The sequence below is a fragment of the Cheilinus undulatus genome, linkage group 11 (assembly GCF_018320785.1).
Source record: "Cheilinus undulatus linkage group 11, ASM1832078v1, whole genome shotgun sequence".
NCBI lineage: Eukaryota > Metazoa > Chordata > Actinopteri > Labriformes > Labridae > Cheilinus > Cheilinus undulatus.
In genome coordinates, this window is record NC_054875.1 from 4,175,298 (window position 1) to 4,199,995 (window position 24,698).

General features: G+C 40.2%; 1 protein-coding gene across 2 annotated transcripts; it reads left to right on the plus strand.

The window, feature by feature from the left end:
* Positions 1-1,764: 1,764 nt before the first annotated feature.
* Positions 1,765-24,226, plus strand: LOC121517546 (myelin transcription factor 1-like). Of its 2 annotated transcripts, none has more exons than XM_041799401.1 (23): positions 1,765-1,887; positions 5,606-5,690; positions 5,781-5,835; positions 6,311-6,350; positions 6,786-6,851; positions 7,204-7,439; positions 9,105-10,271; positions 11,732-11,851; positions 12,267-12,357; positions 15,259-15,372; positions 15,467-15,684; positions 15,901-16,103; positions 16,180-16,395; positions 16,472-16,620; positions 16,764-16,826; positions 19,867-19,935; positions 20,166-20,228; positions 20,312-20,395; positions 20,638-20,859; positions 20,960-21,051; positions 22,611-22,714; positions 22,865-23,008; positions 23,151-24,226. In XM_041799401.1, the coding sequence occupies exons 3-23, from the start codon at positions 5,781-5,783 to the stop codon at positions 23,292-23,294; spliced, it is 3,660 nt and encodes a 1,219-aa protein (XP_041655335.1). In that variant the 5' UTR covers positions 1,765-1,887; positions 5,606-5,690; the 3' UTR covers positions 23,295-24,226. The 2 variants fall into 2 exon arrangements, with proteins under 2 accessions (XP_041655335.1, XP_041655336.1); XM_041799402.1 differs by having other exon boundaries at positions 9,108-10,271.
* The last annotated feature ends 472 nt before the right edge of the window (positions 24,227-24,698 follow it).

The window sequence follows — 24,698 nt, forward strand, 5'->3', positions numbered from 1 at the left end:
CACGAGGGAAGCACGAGGAGCAACTGACACGAGGAAGACATCTACAATGAACCGACACAGACACAGAGACACAGAGCTTATATACACAGGGAGTGATTAACAATGGCGGACAGGTGTGGACAATCAGACACAGGTGAAACTGGTGAAGGATAATCAAAGTGGAGGAAAACTCAGGCAGGAAGCAAAACTGGAATCACACACAAGGGAAGGCAACTAGAAAATAAAACAGGAAACATGGAACCTAACACAAGAAGCACATGAGGACTGAAAACTGGACACAAGAAGCTAAACTATAGAAACACTGAAAACACAGGAGGATACAAAGAACCAAGGAGGGAAACTCAAACACAGGGAAAAAAACTAAAACATGAAACAACAAAACAAGAAGCGCAGGGAAACTTAACATGAAACAGGGAATTAACTAAACATAAAACACAAGGAGCAAAAACTGAACATGAAACAGGGAAATAAACTAGACATGAAATACATGGAGTACTACACATGAAACACAGGGGAAAACCTAAACATGGAACACAGGGAATTATTTAATACAATAAAAAACTAGACACATGGAAAATAACAAAAGCCCAAAATACACAGAAACACAAAGACTATATAAAACACGAAATGAACTTAACTAAACACTAAAAGCTGAACAAAGGAAACACAAGGGCTACAGATAACATCTAAGATCTAAACCTAATACAAAGTAAACCTAGAAATCACAGAATTCACAAAGGAAAACCAGAGGAAAACTCAGAAACATAATAAACCAAAACCTGGGTCATGACAGAAAGAGTCTGTATAGGTTTATCTGTGTTTGTGCATGGAATTTTTCTCTTTTTAGCCATTGTTTCTTTTTTATTAACTTCTCCAGTGTGCAGCACTTTAGTCTGCTGCTGTTTAAAAGTGTTCTATATAAATACATTTTATTTGATTCGTATTTGTATTTGGCAGGTACTCCTTTCCCTAGTTTTATCGTGTGACAATATCAAATTATACAACTGTAATGACTTGGCATAATTATTTTTCTTACTTGGGATGAGATGATGTTATGTATCACTTTAATATTTCTTATACAAAATCATCCATGAATGTTTGCTTTCAAATTTTACCTGATAAAGCCTTCTATGGCCCTTTTATCCGTCGTCTAAACTATTTTTAGTCTTTTTTGTGTGTTGAAAACTGCCTTTTGTTCCCATTGGATGATTTGGATCACGTGAAGATAGTTGTGTTCTCTGATTGGCTGTTCTTTCCGGCATCAATGAGCCGTGTAGGGATTGGCTGTTGAGTTTGTTTTAGGGGTAAAAAAACGACTAAACACGACAAATATTTACCGAAAACGTTTTTTATTAGTATTACCTGTTTTATTCTGATTTTAAATTTTTTATACTCTAACGAGTGGTATATTAGCAGCAGGCCTATGTGTAATCTTAAAACTTGGGTATCGTTCGTCGTAGTGGTTTTGAGTTTCTCGCTGTTTTCAGGAGTGTTTGGTGACATCCTCCTCCCTCTCTCCTCTCTACCCGCCGTTCTCCAGCTGCTTGGCGGCTCTTTAAATATTCACACCCTGCAGAGCCAGCCTCTCCGCCGCGGGGTATCCGGCCCCTTCCTACCCCGGCCGGCTGCTACTCCTCGGGTGTCCAGAAGGAGGCGGTGCAGCGGGGCTTCTGTCCATGGTGCTGAAGATTCGGCTGGCTCTGTCCTGGGTGCTGAGCAGGCTCTGGGGGGTGCTGGGCTCAGTCTAAAACTGCTGTCACGCTCCTTCGGTCCACTTCCATCCGGTTCTGGTCGTGTGTTTCTGGTTGGAGTGGCTCCAGGAGGGTTAAAGTGAGATCTTCAGCCTCGGAGCGGAGGGGGAGGGGAGGGCAGCAGTCTGAGCGGAAGGTAAGGCTTTATGTCTCCGTGACAAAGAGCATGAAGCTCACTTATTTATCGGTATTTTCTGTGGACTCTTCCCCTGGTCTTACGGTGGATTTATCACCGAGTAGAGATAACGGGATGGACCGTTAGGTAGGTTGTTGTTCCGCGGGTGTCATTTGGCTTTCCGTTGTTTTTTTTTCTCCTTCCGCGGAGAAAAAATTCAACCTCGGTGTGAATGAGCGTACAGTCCGGCTTATAAACCGATTATTAATGCTAGTAGTTGTTTTCGGCTTCTACAATGGCGGCCAGGAGTGTGTACAGTCCGTTTTTTAACTCTAAATTTAAGTGTATAACACCGCTGGCCTTTGTATGTTTGCTGTTTTGTCACTGTGCCAGTTTATGAGAGGAGAAAGGCCTCGTCCTAGTCCGGCCTACATCTCTGCTGTCACCACTAAACATTTCTACGCACTTATTCTTAACTTTCGTGTTTAATTTGCGCTTTTATGCTTAAAAAATGTTTCTCCCTCCTAAAGTTTAGAGTATCTAAACCAAGTAAAAGTCCTTCCTAGTTGGCAAAAGTCCGTTTTTTGGTCGCTGAACGAGTCAAAGATCCCTAAACTGTCACGACCACCGCTGCCTGCTGTCAAACTGTCACGTACACATACCTTTGTATCAGGAGCATCGAGGAGTCTCCGGATTGAATACATTACCATATATATCCATCAATTCTGGGCTAATTTACTGGCATTATATTTACATTTAACCACATTTAACTAAAAAGTATGTATTCTAAATAAAATATTGAATTTATGTCATTTTATGATGTTACGTGCTAGATTTACGACTTGATTTCAAAGTATTTCACGGGCAAAACAGGTTTGTTCTGGCCTGTAGCTACTTTCAGACTCAGATTAGTTTATTGTACTTTTAAAGAGCATTATATAAATTTAACAAGCCTTAGAATAAATATATATATATATATATCATATTGATTTGATAACACAATAGAAACGGTAGCCTATGTTCACAAAGGCAATATTTTCAAACATAACCATGTAAAATATTTCTCCTGAGAACCAGACTTTTATTTGGTAGACATTATTTAAATTTCTCCTAGTTATTAGAGATTATTAGGACCTAATAAGTATAAAAACTAAACTTTGTATTTCGATGAGCAGTTTAAAAAATATGTCCTCATATGTGGACAGTGGGTCTGTTTTACATAATAATGTGAAGACACAATCGAGCAACAAAATATGGCCTATGACATACTGGTTTAAAGAAATAGTGGTAAATAAAGTATCTCCTAAATAAGATATCTCAGAGTCGTCAGAACATTCAACAATCTTTCCTTGATAGAGAAATATACCTTTAAAATATATCTCATATAAATAAAGATCAAAATGTAGACTAAATTGTACCACATGCAATAAGCATTATTACTAACTATACTGTTGTTTCTTTCCAAAGGAATCCCAAGCTAATTTAAATGATAATAAAGTCCCAATGTCCTCATATGAGTACTTGCAGTTTAGTTGTGTGGTTGCCTGATACTATTAATAAAACATCAAATTTGCCATCATCAAACTACAAACATTAGAAAGCATAAATAAACAATTATCAAATCTGAAGAGCTTTTGTACCATGAGCAGTTTTGTGTGACACTGGCTGTAGAGCATTTTGGTCAGAATGGCAGCCATCTTAAATGCATACCCATAATTGTGATGTGCTTTTGAGGCCTCTAGATGGCAGACAAAGTGTCCACAAATAAGGCAAGCAGGTCTAAATTGATCAAAATTAACGATAACCTAAAATGTAATGTTCTCATATGAGGATGCCAGTTCATAGGAGCTTAAAGGTCACATACTTGACCTTTTTAAGACAAGTTTATATTGGTCTCAGAGGTCCCCAAAACATGCCTGCAAAGTTTGTTGCTGAAAAAACTCATTACTTTTGGATTTCTGCATGTCTAAAAAATCCTCTGTTTCAGTCCTGCTCAGAACGAGCTGTTTCTGTGTCTGTGGCTTTAAATGTTACTGAGCTGTCTGACTCCGCCCCTCATAGGAAATGGATGTGGCTTAGAGGAGGATTGGAACTTTCGTCCTAGTGGAGAGGGCCAACCAAACCTGGGGGCGGGGCTTACTCCTCACATGACATCATGAGGGGAAAATCTGAGTACAGCTTGTTTCAGCACACATTTTCTGAAAGGTGGAGAAAGAGACGGGGGGAGGGAATGGATTTTTCTGGTACTTGAGGGGATTGTGGACAGGCCAGGGGCACATATTTGTGTTAAAAAAGACTGAAAAAGTGTATTTTGTATAATATGTGACCTTTAAAGCTCCTGTGATTAACAGTTGTTGTAGGTGAATTTGATGCCACCTGTGGCCAAAATGGTAGTCCTTATAATGTGTCCTTACAGATTTTGCCCCCATAAATGGTTAATATTTTCTGCCTTTCTTTTATCAGACAAGTGTCACAGTAGTTGAAATTATTAGTATCTGGAAATTAAAAAAAAAAAAAGACTAACCAGTTAAAAAGTCCTCACAGGAACAATAGAATTACACTGACTCTATTATCTAACTACCTTTTCTTATAATTATAAGAAATATGCTTCATGTTTTCATGGACCTATCATTACACCAAATTAAGGCTGTCACATTTAAACTTCCTTTTAATGCTTTAAACACTTTTCTATGTTTTTTAAAACTACATGTTTTAAAATTTCCAGTGTTTTTATGACTGATTGTCTGAAGAAAAGTCTACACAAGTTTTGAAAAACATTAGTGATTTCCTAAGACAGGTGCGAGCCGGTGTGTTACTTAACTTTACCAATTTTTTGTGCAATTAAGAAAGTGTGCAGGATTTCTCCTGCAAGTTGAGGTAATCAAAAACAAAAACTGAACTAATGTTGGTTGCCTTGGATTTCTATTTTTGTTGCCATTGTATGGAAACTGGTGTCGATGTTGCAGCATTTTTCGTGAAGTAGCATAACAGTTTTAAAGTATGGTACTGTGACAACTCTGCAGCATATGCCAGTTAAATTTACAGTGATATAAATGCAGACTTTCTTCCTTAGTTAGAGGTATCATCTGATTTTGATAGTCAAAATTTACTTGACTTATTTCAGTAGTTCTCCTCCATACATTTTGGACACTTATTTCAGGTTAAAATCAATTTTACAGGCAAAGCTTGCAGGAATTTGACTCTGGTTTATAATTACTCTTAGTGTCACTCATCATACAGGACTCTACCCACACAGTTTTCATACCTTCCTTCAGGCAGGCACCTTTGGTACATTAGGGCATGTACCAGCCGGCTCCAGGAAAGTTTCTATCCTCAGGATATAACACTACTCAGCAGTAGAACCTAATGTTCAAGTGTGCAATAACTGTTTCAGGATGTTCTATTAGAATTTTTTGTCTCTACAGAACTATTTATTATTTCCATGGTTGTAATCTATTTGTTTAATGGGGTGGGAGGGTGATGAGCCAAAATGCATTTCATTGCACTGACTGAACATTTTGCCTTTTAATGCATATGACAAATAAAACTGAATTGAATTGAATTGTGCATAGACTAAAGAAAGTGCAATACTACACATAAAACAAGGACAAGTTTGGAAAAGGTAGTGCAAATATTAAAAGACTAAAAGCCAAAATTGAGGTCCAGGGATGCAAATACATGTTAAATAATTGTTGATAGTAACTTTGTTTTTTCTGAATTTTCTGTGTATTTACTGTAGAAAATGAGTTAAAAGATCTGAAACTGAGCCAACCGGAGGACGTGGGCAGAGCCAATCAACAGAGAGGACAAGCCTCAGCATCAAAGTATTTATCCATCCATTGCCTGTCATTCATCCATTTGAACATCCATAAATCTGACCATTCATTTATAACTTTCTCCCTCTGCTTCATTAGATGAGCCAAGAAACAACAGAGACACGAACAAGATCCCGCTCTAAGGGCATCCGAGGTCAGTACAGTCACATGCATGCACACGCTCTTGATTTGACGTAAAGTGGCACTGATGTGACCTTTCCTGTCGCGTCTCTATGGACGGGGGCAAAACTGAGCCAGCTGCCTGTACTGACCCATCATGATATCATTCATAGAGCTTCACTAAAGGAGCTCGATGTTGGAGTAATATCTGGTCAAAGCCGGCCCCAACTCTTATATGCATCCTCTCATCTCAGATGTTTCATGTAAAAGGCTTTAAGTAGGGGTTTTTGATTGAACCAGTGACACAAAGCATGTAACTTGGATGCTTTCTTGTAAATTCATTTTATAGAACTAAACATAGAGTGGACTGATTACACCATAAAGCCTAAGAAAAACACACTCATAAGTCTGCGAGGAGTAAATATTCTCCAAAATACAAACAAAAAGTACATTTATCCTTATATCAGTTTTTCCTTTATTTAATGAGTTTCCTGCTTGATTTTCCCCAGCGACAGAGCTTGCAGGACAAGACATGAAGCAGGAGTTAAGGTGAGCAGTTCTTTACCTATAAAAAGTGCAATCATGATAATGAGGTGTTTGGTGCAAAAGCCCTGAAACAGCAAACCTATATGTATTTCATTTAACTCAGTTTTTCCATAATATTGAATATTTTTGGTTAACTTTTGGTGACCTTGAGCTATCTATCTTATTTTCTTGGGATAATAACAAGATAATTTAAGTTTTTTTTTTAAGATTTTGAGAAATTAACTTGCTATTTCCAGAAAGCAAAAGTTGTTAAGATGTTAATTAGTCAAGATAATGAAATAAATGACTCAGCATCCAGGAAAACATCAAGAAGATACTTGTTAAAATGGGAAATTTCTCATTATCGTGATAAATAAACTGTAAGGATGTATGTCTGCTTAGGGCTTCTGTTGGTTTAGTGTACATTAAGGTTGTATTTATGGTGTTGTGTGTAAGCAGCAGCTGTCCTACCCCTGGATGTGACGGCAAAGGACACGTCAGTGGACGGTACTCACGACACAGAAGGTAAAATTCAAAGTGTATCATCAAACTTTCAATGCAGCAACTGGTAAGCATGTAAGCCGGATATGCACCAGTATAATCATAATGATTAAATGTATTTGTAGGGATGTATAAGATTATAAAAAAGCAATTTACTTTGAAGAATGAAGTAGGAGCCAAACAGAAATGTATCTTTTGACGGTTAAATCATGTCAGTAAGTGCTGATGGTTGAGGTAAGGGTTTTATTTTTCACCATGTATGTTAAACTTATGTGATGTCAAACGTTTTACTGGTTGGAAATTGTAATCTTTTTATTTTTCTAACATTTGCACTGATAAACATACTGTACATACATGCGTGTCTCTCTCTCCACAGTGCACTGGGATGCCCGATTGTTAAGAAAAGGAAGCTTGAAGAAGCCGAGGCTGAGGAAAACCAGTCTGCTCCCAAGAGGAGGAACCAGCTGGGGAAACAAGCAGCTGATGAAGGACACAATGCAGAAAGTGACACAGCAGAGGAGGAGGAGGAGCAAAAAGAGGAGGAAGAAGAGGATGAAGAAGGAGATTTGAAAGAGAAGAACAAAACAAAAGGAAAGCCAGAGTCGACAAAAGGTAAGCAAAATGAACATAAATATTTAAACTAAACAGGGAAATCTTTGGTCTAAACTGGGCTTATGGATCTTGGCGATTAATTCATACACAAATCTAGATCATCTAGACTTTTAAATCCAAAAATACGATTATTAGACTTGGCAGTTCAGTCAGACGGCTCACATATGTAGTGGCTAAATATATCTGCTGCAGCTGCAGAACATGTCCTGTATAATATTGAATACATAAATAAATGAATGAATGATTAAGTAAATAAATGGTAAAAAGCTTGAATTTCCTTCAGGATCAATAAAATACCTACCTACTTACTTAGTAGTCCACCTACCTTCATGCCCTGCTTCTATCTGACCAACCTACCTACATATCAATCAACTAACCCATTTACTACCAAACCAATCTACCTACCAACAAATCTACTACACAACCAACTGACCTATCAAACTACATATCTACGAACCAACCGATCAACAGACCTATCCACTGAATAATGGCCAACCAACTTACCAACCTACAAACCTACCGACTGACCAACCAAATGAACAACCAACCTACCTACTGACCAACTAACAGACCAACCTACCTACCAACATACCAACTGGACCCGCGACTAACTGATCAACCAATCTACTTACTGTCCAACTTGCCTACCTTCGCACTGACCAACTGTCCAACTGACACTCTTAGCAACCAACCAACTGACCTATCTGCCCTCTGACAAACCAACTTACCTACTGACTGACCAATCTACCCTAGATACCTACCAACTGAACAACCAACAGACCTATTCACAGAACGATGATCCACCTACTACCAATCTACAAACCTACCGACTGACCAACCAAATGAACAACCAACCTACCTACTGACCAACTAACAGACCAACCTACCTACCAACATACCAACTGGACCCGCGACTAACTGATCAACCAATCTACTTACTGTCCAACTTGCCTACCTTCGCACTGACCAACTGTCCAACTGACACTCTTAGCAACCAACCAACTGACCTATCTGCCCTCTGACAAACCAACTTACCTACTGACTGACCAATCTACCCTAGATACCTACCAACTGAACAACCAACAGACCTATTCACAGAACGATGATCCACCTACTACCAATCTACAAACCTACCGACTGACCAACCAAATGATCTACCAACCTACTGACCAATTGATAGACTGACCAATCAACTAACAGACTGACCTTCCTACCTACCAACTTGACCAGCAACTAGCTGATCAATCAATCTACTTACCGTCCAACTATTTACCTTTGTACTGACCAACTAACAGAACAACCAATCTAGCCACCAACTGACCAACCTACCTACCTACTGACTAACTGACTGACCATCCTACCTACCTACTGACTAACTAACTGATCGACAGACCTACTGACTGACCGGTAGACCAAACTAGATACCTACCAACTGACCAACCAACTAAACAACCAACCTAGATACCTTCAGACCCACCAACCTACCGACTGGCCAACTACCTTTGTGCATTTCTCCATTTGACCAACAAACCGACCAACCTACGGACTGATAAACCAATCTACCTACTGACGACCCATCTATCCGTTTGTGTTGGGCATATAGGCTCTGACCTCATCCCATGGCCTCTGAATCAGATTATTTATATCTGAATATTGTCTCCACAGCAGACTCCCCACTAGTGACACCGGAGGACCCAGAACAAACCGAGACAGAGGTCTGTCCTCCAGCTGAAGATGTCAATAAAGAAAGCATCACCACAGAGACTGAAAACCCAACAGAGAATGAAACTGAAATTGAGAAAACCATTGAGGAAGAGAAGCCTGAGATCCTCAGTGAAAATCATCATCAGGAGGAAACTGTGACAAGTGAGAAGGAGGAGGAGGTGGTGGAGAGTCAGCCAGTGATAGAGGAGCAACCATCAGAGCAGACAGGAGAGGAAACAGAGGTTACTGAACTTAAAGAGACGGAAGAAGAGGAGGAGGGAGAGGAGGAAGAGGTAGGGGATGAGGAAGAAGAGGAAGAAGAAGAAGATGAAGAAAAAGTTGAGGAAGTGCTGCAAAAGAGGCAAGAGCGTGTTATAGAAGAAAGACCGATGATGAGTCAGGAGAACTCTGATCACCAGTACTCCAGCGGAGATTACAGCCACCACGCCAAAGAATCAACAGAGCTGCAGAGTCACAGAGACGAGCAAGAGGATGAAGAGGAGGAGTATGAAGAGGAGGAGGAGGAGGAGGAGGAAGAAGAAGAGGAGGCAGAAGAGAGGGAGGTTCACCAAGAGGTCGAAACTCTGTACACTTTGAGTCCACACACTCAGGGATCTGAAGCTGAAGATTCAGTAAGAGAAGAGAAAGTCTGCACCCCCATGACTGAGGAAGAGGAGGAGGATGAAGAGCAGGAGGAAAGGGAGGAGGATGAAGTGAGGGAGGGGAAGGAGGATGGAGAGGTGCTGGTGGAGGAGGAGGAAGAGGAAGAGGAGGAGAGGGAGTCCAGCAAAGGCTCCCCGACCACTGTGGTCATAGAAGTCCGCTCTGAGGACGACGACGAGGATGATGATGAGGAAGAGGAAGAGGAGGAAGAAGAAGAAGAGGAGGAGGAACTAGAGGAGGAGCAGGATCGTGTATCAGAGGGTTCGGGGATTACAGACGACTCTGAGAATTGGGATATGACCCGGGGGAACCTGGGGCTGCTGGAGCAGGCCATCGCCATGAAGGCGGAGGAAGTGAGGGGAGGAAAGGAGCCGCAGAGCTCCCCGGAGTATCATCCATACAGCTCTTCCAGTAAGAGCTCCGAGCCCGGCACTGCACCGAGACGCCCTTCACACTACAGCAAAGGTACACTTCCTGTTTCTACCACAAAACAACTTTTAACGTTTATTTTAAGCATCTTTGATGCTTTGATTTGGATTTTAAAGGGATTAAAAGCTGCAGTTACTGATGACTGGCAGGCAAATTAGGCTCCAAATCCACAACCACTCCACAATGCTCAGAGCTAAAAGTGTTTCCCCAAAGTCCCTGTGCTTTTAGAAAGTTCTATCCCATAAGCAGGAATATTGTCTGGACCTAGTTGCTGTGGGGGAACCAGGTCTAAATAACATTAGCAAACTCTCAAGTTCCTGTAATTGAAGGACAGATTTATGATGATTTTACACATGCACAAAATTCCTCAGCATTTCCCCAGATTACCACAATGAACTGTTTGCATAAAAGCAAAGGGGTAAATTTTCCATCACAACCTTAACTAGACTTTTTCTGCTTGTCCCCTTGCAAATTTCTGCAGAAATGTTAGGGTTAGTAGATGTATGAACTCAGCATAATTAGAGTATTCAGAGAGATCTGCATCATGGTATTGTTATGCGCATAATAAAACAGGGGCATACTGTTCTCTTCTTGTTAGTATGTATTTGCTTATCATTCGTCAAGTTCCTGGTAGCACTGGTATAAAGAAGAAAACAACTGCCTTCATAGTTTGAACTGAATTTTAATGAGTGCATGTCCAGAAACAGTTGTGCCTTTGCTCACCGGGTACAAATTTTTGGTGCAATTAATTTGCAAGTTATTTGCTTTTATGAACCTGTAGCCTGTCAATGCAAGCTTTCATGCTAGCAACATAACTTATAAGGTAAATTTTGGCCTATTTTTTCTGACCATGCTCGAATTTTTCCAAAGTCTTGCTTCCATGAGCACACATCTGACCAATCATTTTGCTTGTTGTTACCTAAAAGACTTATAAGGCAGATGTAACAGAAGAGCAACTTCCTCTTCTCCATTATATTTACCAGTTTTACTTTTTGAATTAGTATTAGTCTCTAGCCAGTACTAATTTATTTTTGTCTCAGGTAGCTCAGTAAGAGATGGAGTCAGGCCACAGGCAGCCCACACATGTCCAATAATAGAAAAGCACCCAATGTGCTATGTGCACAACTGGAGCCGTTTACTCCAAAAACACGTTTAACAACAACGTCTCCTCTTACCCTGGACACACGTGTGCCAGCCATTTCCCTGACAATACTCCTCTGCCCGGTCCAAAACATGTGAGCCTTCCTTTAAAGCTAACCTGGACTGGGCCCGTATGAGTATTATTATTAATGTTACAATTACTTCATTCACTGATTGAGAAAATAAAAGGGCTTCAAAACAATCTTGAATCTGGAGTAGTCTATTCTTAAAAAGTCCAGTTGTTTCAGCCGAGGAATGGTGAGATTAACAGGATATGGAAAGAAGAAAGAGCTGATACTAAGGTAAATATTATTTACTCATTCTTTATGTCTGTCATCTCTTCTTCTCCCTTACAGAAAAGAAGGAAGTGAAGTGTCCAACCCCGGGCTGTGATGGGACGGGTCACGTCACTGGTCTGTACCCTCACCATCGTAGTCTGTCTGGATGTCCTCACAAAGACAGAATCCCTCCAGAGAGTAAGTACACATCACATTTCAGAACACTACCAACCTATTCAGATGAATCTGACTCTGCTGATGTTTATTTTCTTTTTCAGACTTTTTTGTTCAGGTATTCAACATCGTGGGAGCTTTGAGATGAAGGCCCAGTTACATTTAATTGTCATTACTACCTGCATTAATATCTAGTACTACCACTGCTACGTTCCTCTCTGACAGCATTAACTACTAACATTAACCCTTTTATAACCAGTCTAGCTTTCTCCACTTCTCTGCGTGTTCACCAGTGATCTAATCACTTCTGAGTGAATGAGTTCTGCTGCTGACGTCAAACGCTCTCCTCCTCTGCTGTTTGATTTTTATAAATAACTGTCTACTTTTGCTGCAGTGAATTTAACAGACTGACTTACATGTGTGTCTGCTGTGTTTGTAGTTCTGGCCATGCATGAGAACGTGCTGAAGTGTCCGACTCCAGGCTGCACGGGGCAGGGCCATGTGAACAGCAACCGCAACACTCACCGCAGGTTAGTCACACGTCCATGAACACTAACACAAACATGAACTCAGTAGGACTTAAACGGGCAACAAAGCATGTGAAAATTTGGAGTTTAAGGTTTATTCATGAAAGTTAGAGCTGATAAGGCAGAAGTACCACAATCAGCAGTTCTTTAAACAACTACTTTAGGTAGACTCTTAAATTCAGTCAATCCCAATAGAGCTCCACATGAGAATTCCCAACTTAACCAGAAGAATAACTTAAAATAAAAAAAGCTTTTTTGGACATATATAGCATCATTTCATTAATCTTAGTAGTACAATAGATTAATTGTTTTTATCCACTAGCCTTTTAAGTCATATAATGGTTTAATGTTCCTCAGAGTGATGGGCTCTCTGAGCTGCAGGTGAGTGTAGATAGCTCCCTCCCCTTCAGCTAATTCAGTTCACAGAACTTAAAAAACAGTAAATATTGGCTATGTCCAATATAAAGTCTTGGATCTCTTTGTAATGAATGTCAGTGTTTATGTATAATCCATGGTTTTACACCCTATAAAAAAAGACTTGATTCAAGAAAAGTTGGGACATTGTGCAAAATGAGAATTCGAACTGAATACAGTTATTAGTGGGGATGCTGAGCATCCACACCATTGATATTCGCGTCGGCCATTTTGTTTACTATTCTTCTTCCCCGCCTGCTATCTCCTCCTTCATACTTTGTCGTATCAACACCGTTTAAACTTTTAAAAATTCAGTTTCTTTGTCATTCCACTACCATGACTTTTCTCATTTCTAACTTTTAGAATTTTTAAAATTTAGCTATTTTCATGCTATTTTCAGCTTTTTCTATGCTTTTTCAGCCATTGAATGTAATTTTCATCTACCTTTAGGCCAAACATAGCTATTTTTATGCTAATTTCCGCTATTTCAAGGCTACTTTCAGCTATTTTTAGGCTATTTTCAGCTTTTCTAGGCTACTTTCAGCTATTTTTTATCCTTTTTTTAACAATTAAATGCCATTTTCAGCTACTTTTATGCCATCTTATGCTATTTTATACTGTTTCTGTGCTATTTTCAGCTATTTATGTGCTTTTGGCTATTTTCAGCAGTTCTTCCACAATTCAGCTCTCAGCATCCCCACACAATTTCAGCTGAAATTGCAATTTTGATCTTGTTTAAATTGTTTTCAAACTATTTCCTAATGAATGAAGCACAAAGACAAGGTAATTAATGACCAAACTGAGAAACCTTAGTGATTTTTTAAAATTGCAAACACATTCTAGGTTTGATGCCTACAACAAGTTCCAAAAAGGTTGGGGCAGGAGCATGCCTATTTTCTAACATACTGTTAGACTCTGTTAGAGTCCTTGGACTGAAGACTGAAGAATTGTTGAAGTACTGATAGTGGAAATCCTTCCAAATCAATAGTTAAAATCAATAATCAATCTGTTGTTCTGTTTTGTCATGCACTATACCAGTGATACTCAGCACATGGCTCTTGAGCCACATGTGGCTCTTCAATGATGATTTTTAGCTCTATCACGTTCAAAATATTATTCCCCCAGAAAACCTTAAATAGAGAAATTTTGTCCTCCAGAATTTCCCATTGCAAGTCACTTTAATCAATTTCTTTTCCAGACTTATACAGTGTGACTTAATTGTAAAACTTGTCAACCTTTATTTTTTTTAGTCTGTATGTTTCCATTGCCCTTATTTGCAAGTTTTTGCCCCTTTGTTCCCTTTTTTTGCCACTTTTAATCAAATTTTGCTACATTCTACCCATTTTTCCCACTTACCCTGCCCCTTTTCCCCAGTTTTTTTCTCTTTTATTTGACTTTTTACTATTTGCAATTTTCCCATTTTTTTGAAACTCTTTTCTTCTTTATGCTGCCTTTTGCAATTAAATGCCACTTTTTGCCACCCTTTGCTGCTTTTTCACATTTTTAGTCACTTTTCACTCATTTTTGCCACGTTTTTGCCACTTTTTGACTATTTTTGCCAACTGTAACTCAGTATTTGTCACTTCTCAGCCACTTCTGCCATTTCTCACCCCATTATTGTCACTTTTTACCCAATTTTTGCCCTTGTATGTCAATTTCCCCCCTTATCAACCATTTTTGCCTCTTTTTACAGCTTTTTGACCTTTTTTGCCATCTGTAACTTATTTTCATTGCCACATAACTCATTTCACCACTTTTCACCATTTAATTTGTGGCTTTTGCAATGGTATTTTTCAACAGTATGGCTCTTTGGTTGAGCAGGGTCGAGTAACACTGCATTAAACAGTCTAAATGGAAGCATATCTTGCTCCAAAACCATCATGAACTCTCAGTATTACCGATGCCTTCACAGATGAGCAGTGACCCATGCTATGGGTACTAATACACCCCCCACACCATCACAGATGCTGACTTTTGAACTTTGGGTGGACTGGGCTGCCGTTATTTCCAAAAACAATTTGAAATGTAGACTTTTTCACACACTTAGGCCATCACTTTGGCTATCACTTTAGACCAGTCCATCGCAGATCACCTTAGGACTAGAGAAGTGGATGGAGCTTCTATATGTTGTTGATATATGGCTTTGGCTTTGCATTATAGAGTCTTACCCCACTTATCCTACAAAGCCAATAGATCAGCCAGATTCATCTTGCTAAACTCCAATCTACAGCATTTCCTTTTGTAAAGAGGAGAAAGAAATATGAAAGTCTGTCTCTGTCCCTCTGATTGGCCCATAATGATTGTGGCGGACAGAGCATTTGTCTAACAACCTTCCCAGAATTTTTGGACATGTCTTGCCCTTCACAAACGCTTTGTATGGGTTATACAGTGTATATGAACTTAAGCTGTCTTTACAAGGCCACTTAACATCTGTGCTCCTTTCTGTTACCTATAAATATGCGTTTTCTCCTTCCTCATGTCCTCCTGTAGTCTGTCTGGATGCCCCATCGCTGCAGCAGCTAAGCTGAACAAAGGCCAGGACAAACAGGTTCATTTACAGCCGTCATCCAGTGAACCCTCTTCCAACTCCGACAGAGTGCTCAGGTCAGACACAGACTCTAAATATGGCTTTTTTTCTTCTTTACAAATCTGTCCAAGCCACTGCAGATGGAGTAACAATCTTTTTCTTTTCTTTCAGGCCCATGTGTTTTGTGAAACAGCTGGAGATCCCTCAGTACGGCAGCTACCGGCCGAACACAGTGACGACCACGCCCCGCGCTAACCTGGCCAAGGAGCTGGAGAAATACTCCAAGGTGTCTTTTGACTATGCAAGCTTTGATGTCCAGGTGTTTGGAAAGCGTATGCTCGTTCCAAAGACGCCCAGCAGCACTGAAACATCACCCAAAGCCTTCAAAAGTAAGAAAAGGGGGGGCTTTTTAACAGCTTTTCCTCCTAATGATGTCCTGAACTTGCTTTACTAGAGTTGAAGTTATGACGTGTTGTTTGCGGATGAGCTGGCTCTTTTTGTGGGTGGTGGGAGTCATCCCATTTAAGAGGTGTTTTTTCCCACATTTATAGATATAAAAAGGCAAAATAAACTGAATGAAGTTCCATTTTCTCTTTCCCACATAGCTAAATCATTCCCTAAGGCCTCCTCCCCGAGTCACAGCGTGCCAGGAGGTTTTCAGAAGAGCTCCTCGTCCTCCTCTGGTTACGACTACAGCCAAGATGCCGAGGCCGCTCACATGGCAGCAACCGCCATCCTCAACCTGTCGACACGCTGCTGGGAGAGACCCGAGAGCCTCAGCACCAAGCCCAGGGAACCCTGCACTAAGGTATGCTGTGTTTTACTCTCTTTTAAAGGTACTTTTTGAAGCAGATTTTCTCTGACTGTGCACGTGAACCACACAGGAGTCGGACATCGAGGTGGACGAGAATGGCACCTTGGACCTCAGCATGAAGAAGACTAAACGGGAGGGCATGCTGCCTCCAGAGCCTTCGTCCTCCTCGTCTTCATCCTCCCAGCTCATCACAGCTTCGTTGTCTCAGGGACACGCTCAGCCAGAGTGGGAGGGGCCGCTGGACTTCACCAAATCCAGTGGAGTCAAGGAGGAAGACCACGAAGAGGTACTCTCTCAAGAAAAACAGTACATGATATCGTTTACAGTGGCTACTGGATTATTTAGCAACTATGTTTTCTTAGGTGGAGTATGCTGCTCCCTCTTACACCTCCTCTGACTGTGAGGAGGACGACCAGGAGAACCTGGAGGATAGGAAGTACCCCGGTGAGGTCACCACCAGCAGCTTCAAGATCAAGTTTCAGCCCAAAGACAGCAAAAAAGAGATTCTGGTGTAAGTAGAAAGATCTCAGACAGGGAAAAATAACAACTAGAAGATAATGATTGGCTAAGACGTCTGTCAATCATGTGATCAACTACCTAAAGTTCTATGGGTTCTATGGGTGAGGCTGATGTTGCTTGTGTCTTATTCCTTAGATGTCCAACTCCAGGCTGTGATGGCAGCGGACACATCACTGGCAACTACGCATCCCATCGGAGGTCAGTTCATTCAGCACATTTATGATTCTCCAAACAGATACTATGTTAAAGTTTGCTTCAATTTGACTTCTACTTCTGAAATTTATGACAGATAACTTTAAAAAAGGAGATTTAATTTGACCTCATTTTCCTTATTCTCTACTAAATTCTACCTCCTGAAAGAAAGTAAATGTGACATGAATGATGTTTGAGTATCATTACTGCCCCTTTATAGTATTTTTACTGTACGTCTTGGATCAGTTGAGGTAAATTTCTCTGTTCAAAGAAGCCACACAGAGACAAAATGTGCAGCTGTGTTGAGTACAATATGTTGGAAGTTGGAAATATGGTGGATAAGAGCATATTTCTTTTTATAAGGACCTAAAGCTTCTGTCTATATTTTACCCTCACAGAGGCTGGCGTGTACACAAACATAGCTTGTATTTCATATAGCTAGATTATTATTTCTTGCACATTGCATCAGTGCTAACTTTGTAGACTTAAACTCTGACTAAAAATGTTGGACTAGCTTTTTTTCATGAAAAAGATGGGACTAAGACTCACTAAAAATAGAACTTTGATCACTTAAACTTTGACTAAAAGTAGGTTGAGTTTTAGTCAAAACTAAAATCAGACTAAAATGTAATTTAGTTCTTGTCAGATGTTAAAAATCTGTGATAGTTCTCCATCCAAATCCAAATCTCCAAATCTAAAACTCTTCTGCATGTCTGCAGTAGAAAGCAGGGATCACAGGTTTTGCAGGGTGCATGGAGCACAGGAGTAGGATTTGGCACCAGACTGAAATATAATCACTCTTTATGGACAAAAACTGGACTAAAATGTTAATTTATATCCACAGTTTTGAATCATTTTTCATAGTTCTAGAAAAATAAAACTTTACAAAACAAAAGAAAGATTTATGATTTACGCTGATTGTAGTGCAGTAAGCCATCTTAGAGTGACAGTGGTTCAGTTGGTTCTAAATGTGTATCAGCGTAAAAAAATATCAGAACTTTATGAAGCTTTTTTATTTTTTTTTTTCCAGTAGTTTAAGTTTTTGACTACAGAAAGCAAACCCTGAATTATTCCAGAGTTTTTATTGTGAATTTACCTGAAAACTTTGAGGAATTTCCCCTTTGAACCTGAGGAAACTTCAACAACTTAGTCATATCCTCTGGGATTTTTCCTGTAAATATAAAGCAGTTTCATGAGAAACTAGGAATTTTTAGGAGTTTTCAACCGTTATTAGGATCTTTCCCAGAACCTTCAGCAATCTTTTCCAGCAGGTTTGAACTTTGAGAGGCATCTGGCTCATCTGTAGCAGACCTCTACAATGGGGCAACCTCACCTGTGGGGCAGGAAGTGATGTACGAACCCTTGTTGGGGTTTCTTTAGTTTGTGGTGTTGATTGATTTTACCCCCTTTCCCCCTTGCCTAACCTATCCCTATCCCTAACCTTTAGGGTTTGGGTGCCTAACCCTAACTACCTTTGGTTCTTCTTTAGTTTGCCATGTTATTTTTAGTTTTATTTCCCCTCCTTACCCAAACCCCTAACCTTTTGGGTTTGGGTGCCCAACCCTAAACCTCTTTGGGGTTTTCTTTAGTTTGTGGTGTCATTTTTAATTCCCTCTGCCCCCATACACTAACCCTAACCTGCACGGTTTGTGAGCCTAACCCTAACCATCTATAAGTCTTCCTTAGATGGTGGTGTTATTTTTTTATTTTAACTCCCTGCGCCTTACCCTAACCCTTACCTTCACGGATTGGATGCCTAACCTTAACCCTCTTTGGGTCTTTCTTAGTTTGAGTTGTTATTTTTAATTTTACCCCCTTCCTCCCTTGCCTCCTTATACCCTAACTCTAACCCTAACTATCTTTGGGTTTTTTTTTTTATTAGTTTTGGTGTTATTTTTTAATTTTACCCCCTTTCCCCCTTGCCCTAACACTAACCTTTAGGGTCTGGGTGCCTAACCCTAACCATCTTTTGGTTCTTCCTTAGTGTGTGGTGTGTTAAATTTCAGTTAACCCCCTCAGTAAATTTGGATTTTTAGACATAAAAGTCTGCTGTCGGGAAAAATGGCCACTTATGTAACCTGTGACCAGGAGCAGAGATTATACCTACATCACTATGTCATTCCAGTTCCAGCTTGGGTTATGTGTGCCACTTCCTGCCCAAGGGTTTAGGTCGCCTCATTGTAGAGGCCTGAAACACACCGCCATAGAGGTCTGCAGCCAGATCCTCTTAGAATTTTTGGTATTGCCTTGGCCACTTTTTTAAAATGGTTCTTACTATCTGTGGTCGCAACTGCACCACGTTTGTTTAGATAAATCTGATTTGATTGAAAAATATGAGGGTCTACATTTCTCATAAAGCTGATGGTCCTGGTGCAAGACCAGCAGAGAACCACTGTTTTAAGTTTTTGTTTAGTGTTTTGTGTCTTTGATGATAGTAATCGCTCCAAAAATATTTTTATTTCTTTTGGAGTAGCTTTTGGGAAAAAAAGGGAGCTACATTGTCTTAAGGCCACTCCGTTGATTCCCTGTTACTGTAGGTTTCACGTTATCACTGTTTTGATTGACATCCCTGTGCAGCAGAATTTATAAAATGTGCATTTAGTTGAAAAATATCCAAGCAGCAGCAACATTTCTTGCACAAATATGGTCTTATGTAATCCAAACATGCAAGACATTAATGCCAGAATTGCAAACTTGGAGCGTAAGGAGCTTCTTCCACTTTTTATTGTCTATGGTATTTTTACTCAACAGGGTTTTTTAAGGTCTGTTCTACATCAGCCTCAGTCTTGGAGTTATTTTCTGTTAATTTTACATAAATCACTGTGATGCCATCTACTGATTCAGATGAAGTTTCACCCTCTCCACTCAGATCTTTGTTCAATATGCACTACTGACTCTTCTACTCTAGTGATAAGACTTTAACCCCTGTCCTTTGTGTCCTGGCTCTGCAGTCCAAGTTCAGGTTCCAGCTCTTTCCTTCACTCATGCTGGGACGTCCTGTTCTCAGTCTGGTTTTCTGACGTTCTCTCTTTGACCTATTTTCCAGTCTGTCAGGCTGTCCTCTTGCTGATAAATCACTTCGGACCCTCATGGCTGCCCACACAGCTGAACTAAAGTATGTCTGCTTTCTCCTGTCTCTCACCTCCAACACGTTCACTGAGCACTCAGTCTGCAGCTACAGCTCTGTCCCTGCTCTCCTTTAACTCTAATATTATAACAATCATAGTTAAGCCCATTATTGAACAATTCCAAACCAAAAGCAATGATTCTGATTTACATAGTGTTAGTGTCAGTAGATAATGTGAGTCTTTGGAGTAAAAAAAAGCATCTGCATGTGTGTCTCAGGTGTCCGACTCCAGGTTGTGACGGCTCAGGCCACATCACAGGAAACTACGCCTCACACAGAAGGTAGGATCTGCTCTCCTGGTCTGCCTGCTGTTTGTACCAGCTTTTATTTCATACTGGCTTTGACTGCTCCTCTGTTTTTCCAGTCTGTCTGGATGCCCTCGAGCCAAGAAAAGTGGGAACAAAGTGACTCCTACCAAGGATGATAAAGAGGACTCTGAGCTGTTGAGGTGAGCAGAAATAGCTCTTTGCATCAAAGCAGTGCGTTTATTTAAACCACTGTCAGTGCTATAGAACAGTACACACAGTAGAGTAAAAATACAAGAACATTAAACCACCCAAATTTAGAATTGGATCTTTTTGGCAGTGGATTGATCGATTATCTTCTAAAAAGTGCAAATGCACGAATGCATGATATGATTGTTTGAACCCATGACTAAAGTCAGTGTACTTCTAAACTGTACTCCTTCAGGTGTCCGGTTCCTGGTTGTGACAGTATGGGCCACATCAGTGGGAAGTATGCCACCCACCGCAGTGCCTACGGCTGTCCACTAGCAGCTCGCCGGCAGAAGGAAGGTCTTCTTAACGGCACTCCATTCTCCTGGAAGGCCTTCAAGACGGAGGGTCCGACCTGCCCAACGCCAGGCTGTGATGGCTCAGGACATGCAAACGGAAGCTTCCTCACACATCGCAGGTATCAGTTATATCTGATAGAGCAGTGATGTATCTTTAATGAAGGCTTTAAGGCTGTTTTATGAAGACTACATTATGTCTCAACCAGCTGCTACTTTCAGTCTCTCAGGTTGTCCACGAGCTTCTGCTAACAAGAAGAAAGCCAGGTTCCCAGGAGACGAGTACATCACTGCAAAGTTCAGAGCCAGTGATGGTAAGATACGATTCCTTCCCTCTTTCTGATAATATCTAGCGTTTCCAAAAAATAACTGCCACAATAACCAAAAGAAATCAGAAATAAGGTTTGTTGGGGCACAAACACTGACTTATGAACAAACTTCAGGGAGCTGCGAAGACATGTCGGAGTATTAAAGGGTGGAAGTTGCCCTTTTTGTTGGCACTCCTTCAGCCAATGGGGTTAAAGTATCTCTCAGACTGTAAAACTGAGGGTAAACTCAACCCATCAGTATCAGAGCAGGCTTTGTACCTGGCTTTAATTGTAGTTGCAGAAAGTGTTCAGTTGCTCAATCAGTGTTTCCTTACAGTTGGAAATGAGCTTGGCAGTAATAGAAAGAATGAGACTTTGAATACAAGCTGTCAAAAATAAAGACTCCAGACATGTGATTGGGCCTGAGAGGAGTTGTTGCTCCTTGTTATTGAAAATAGCCATTTCACCAGGATTGTCCTTGTTTGGTTGGGTTGTCTTTCCCTGGAGGTCTACAAAGCTGGTCAGACTCAAAAGAGACCCCAAGTTTTGGGATTACATATCTCATATTCCTAAAGAACATCTCAGGATGGATGGATGGATGTTTGGTAACATGGATGGATGAAAAGTTGGATGGATGGATGGATGGATGGATGGATGGAAAGAAGGATGGATCATTCAAAAGTTGGATGGATGGATGGATAATCTCATAGATGGATGGATGGATGAATGGATGGATGGATGGATTGATGGATGGATGGAAGGATGGATAGATGATTCAAAAGATGGATGGATGAATGGATGTATGGTTTCATGGATGGATAGATAGATAGTTGATGGGTGCATGAATGGATAGATGGAAAGACGAATGGATGGTTCAAAAGATGTATGGATGGATAGTTTCATGGATAGATAATCTCATAGATGGATGGATTTATGGATGGATGGATGGATAGATGGAAAGATGCATGGCCAAATTCATTAATGTAGGGATGGATTTATAGATGAACGATGTTTTCATCTATGGATAGAGGAACAGTCAATCAGATGGATTAATGCATGGATTTATGGATTCATTTAAAGATAGATGAATGGATGGACAGAGGGACAGATCAATAAATAGATTGACAGATTTGTGACTGGATGGATCATCCATTAAACTTCTTGTCTCTTGGATTTATGGATGGATTTATGGATTCATTTAGAGTTTGATGGATGGGTCATTCATACATCCATCGATAAATCTTTGCTTCCCATAACATAATAGATGATTGATTTATTAAAAGATGGATGGACTGATTAATAAATAGTTGGACAGATCTGTGGATCTTTCCATTCAGTGGATCATGGAGAATTAATGGACTCATGGAAAGACGGGTGGATTAATTTATAGATATATTCATGGATAGATAGATTTATTGATGGATGAGCATAAGGATGGCTGAAAGTTAAGGATGTTTGGAGGAACAGATAGATTAACAGATGGATAGATTTCCTTTTTCTAATTTAATGGCGATCATAGAACCCACATTTGTTTCTTCTAACCACGGTTCACTGATTTTACTCAGTCCTAGACAACGATGAGGACATCAAGCAGCTCAACAAGGAGATCAACGAGCTGAACGAGTCCAACTCAGAGATGGAGGCTGACATGATGAACCTGCACACTCAGGTGAGCCCAGCTGACGCCCATTTGAGTGTAAGACTCATCAGTTTTTAAGAATATGTCTCTGCCATGTGAGACCTTTTGGTTTGAAATCACTTCAAGGTAATGAGTGACTTCTAAAACAGTTGTCAGAGACCTGTGTCCTTTGTGCCTCAGATCTCATCCATGGAGAAGAACCTGAAGAACATGGAGGAGGAGAACAAACAGATTGAGGAGAGAAATGAGGCCTTGTTCTTGGAGTTATCCGGCTTGAGTCAGGCCCTGATCCGCAGCCTGACCAACATTCGACTGCCCACGATAGTAAGTATAAAAACTCACTTGCATATTCTCCTGTCTTCATTTTTCAAACACTGGAGGAAAATCTGGTCTCTGAGGGATTAGTCAGGGATTTTATTCAGACCTTATGGCAAGGATTGTGATTGTCTGACTCGTGTGTATCCAGCAGGAGCCGCTGTCAGAGCAGAACTTCGACAGCTACGTAGAGACCCTGACCCACATGTTTACCAATAAAGACTGCTACCAGAACCCTGAGAACCGGGCTCTGCTTGAGTCCATCAACCAGGCAGTGAAGGGCATTGAGGTGTGACGGGCGAGGGGGCAGGGCATCACAGTGACAACTCCAATCTTTCTTTCCAAACCCATTAGATACTGTATGTACTTAATTCTTCTCATTTGGATCCCGGTCATCCGTTCTTTGCGTTTGTTTGCTTGTTTGCATGTTGCTTTATGACGGTATGTGTGAAGAAATGAGGGTGTGGCTGTAAAGCGTGTGGTCGCACACCGGAATCAAACTGTTGCTGTAAGCGAGGGCGTCCAGAGGTTAAAAAATAAATGAACAAATCAGGAGTGCAGTATCCGGCCTTAGCTGAGCAGATCCTCTTAGTTAGTGAACATCTCCCATCTCCACTCAATAATGTTGATAGTATCTATATGAGCATAGTGATGTTGCACCTCCAGGACTAGTTTGTAGATTCATTCTTACTATTGCTGTGTAACTATTTAAGTCCTTTGCAAACGTTGGTTTACTAACTTATTCATTCATGTCTGCTGTATTTATTTTTATTTATTGGCCTATTTATTATTCATTATCTATTTATTATCTTGTTTCAATCACTACCTGAGAAGATTTTAAACCCAGAGACAGGAATCATTTCCTCTGCATTGTTGAACAAAGAGGAAATATTTTAAGATATCAACTATGAATTCTTTTATATATCTTATTATTTATTTAAAATACTGGAATCTTTTTAAGTGCAAATATTTTGTAACGGAAAGTTTTTTAATAATTTTCTAAAGATTTTCTTTGTTTTTTTCGGTGCTTCTGTTTATATGATTTTTCCTTTTTATTCTCACAAACTATTTTGAGTACATTGCAATACACTGGGAATAATGAGCTGCACATATTTGGTATTTATTTGGTGATGAAGAACAAAGTGATGGTGAATATTTATTTTGTATTGTCTATGTGTTAACGATGGCTGTGTATGAATTAGTATTTAAGTTGCTCTTGAAATAAAGGTTAACCCTGCAGAAAACGTCGACTGGCCTGGTTATTTATCCTTATCTTTTAAATTACAGACTGCGTTAACGATGTCCTAATTGATCAGCCACTGATAGATCAATTATATAAGGACTATAAAAAGTATTAACCCCCTTGGATGTTTTACCCTTTAATTGATTTTACAGATTAATCAAAGTCAATAAAATTGACACTGCAATTTTACTCCATTCTTCTTTGCTAAACTGCTCAAGTACACGGGGATCTGGAGTGAAGAGCCCTTTTCAAGTCCAGCCACAATTTTTCTCTTGGATTGAGGTCTGGGCTTTGACTCTGCCACTCCAGAACATTCACCTTGGTTTCCTTTAAAGCACAGGTGTCCAACTCAAGGCCCGGGGGCCAAATCCGGCCCGTGGAACAGTTAAATTCGGCCCACAAGATGATCTCATATTTCGGTTCTAACTGGCCCATCAGTCTGAGGTCTGCAGATTT

Bases quoted from the DNA above. Each gene is read 5' to 3' on its own strand.
- LOC121517546 (XM_041799401.1), top strand. From the start codon at position 5,781: ATGAGCCAAGAAACAACAGAGACACGAACAAGATCCCGCTCTAAGGGC. The intron at 15,685-15,900 runs GTAAGAAAAGGG...TTTCCCACATAG, and splicing joins ATCACCCAAAGCCTTCAAAA to CTAAATCATTCCCTAAGGCC. The intron at 22,715-22,864 runs GTGAGCCCAGCT...TTTGTGCCTCAG, and splicing joins TGATGAACCTGCACACTCAG to ATCTCATCCATGGAGAAGAA.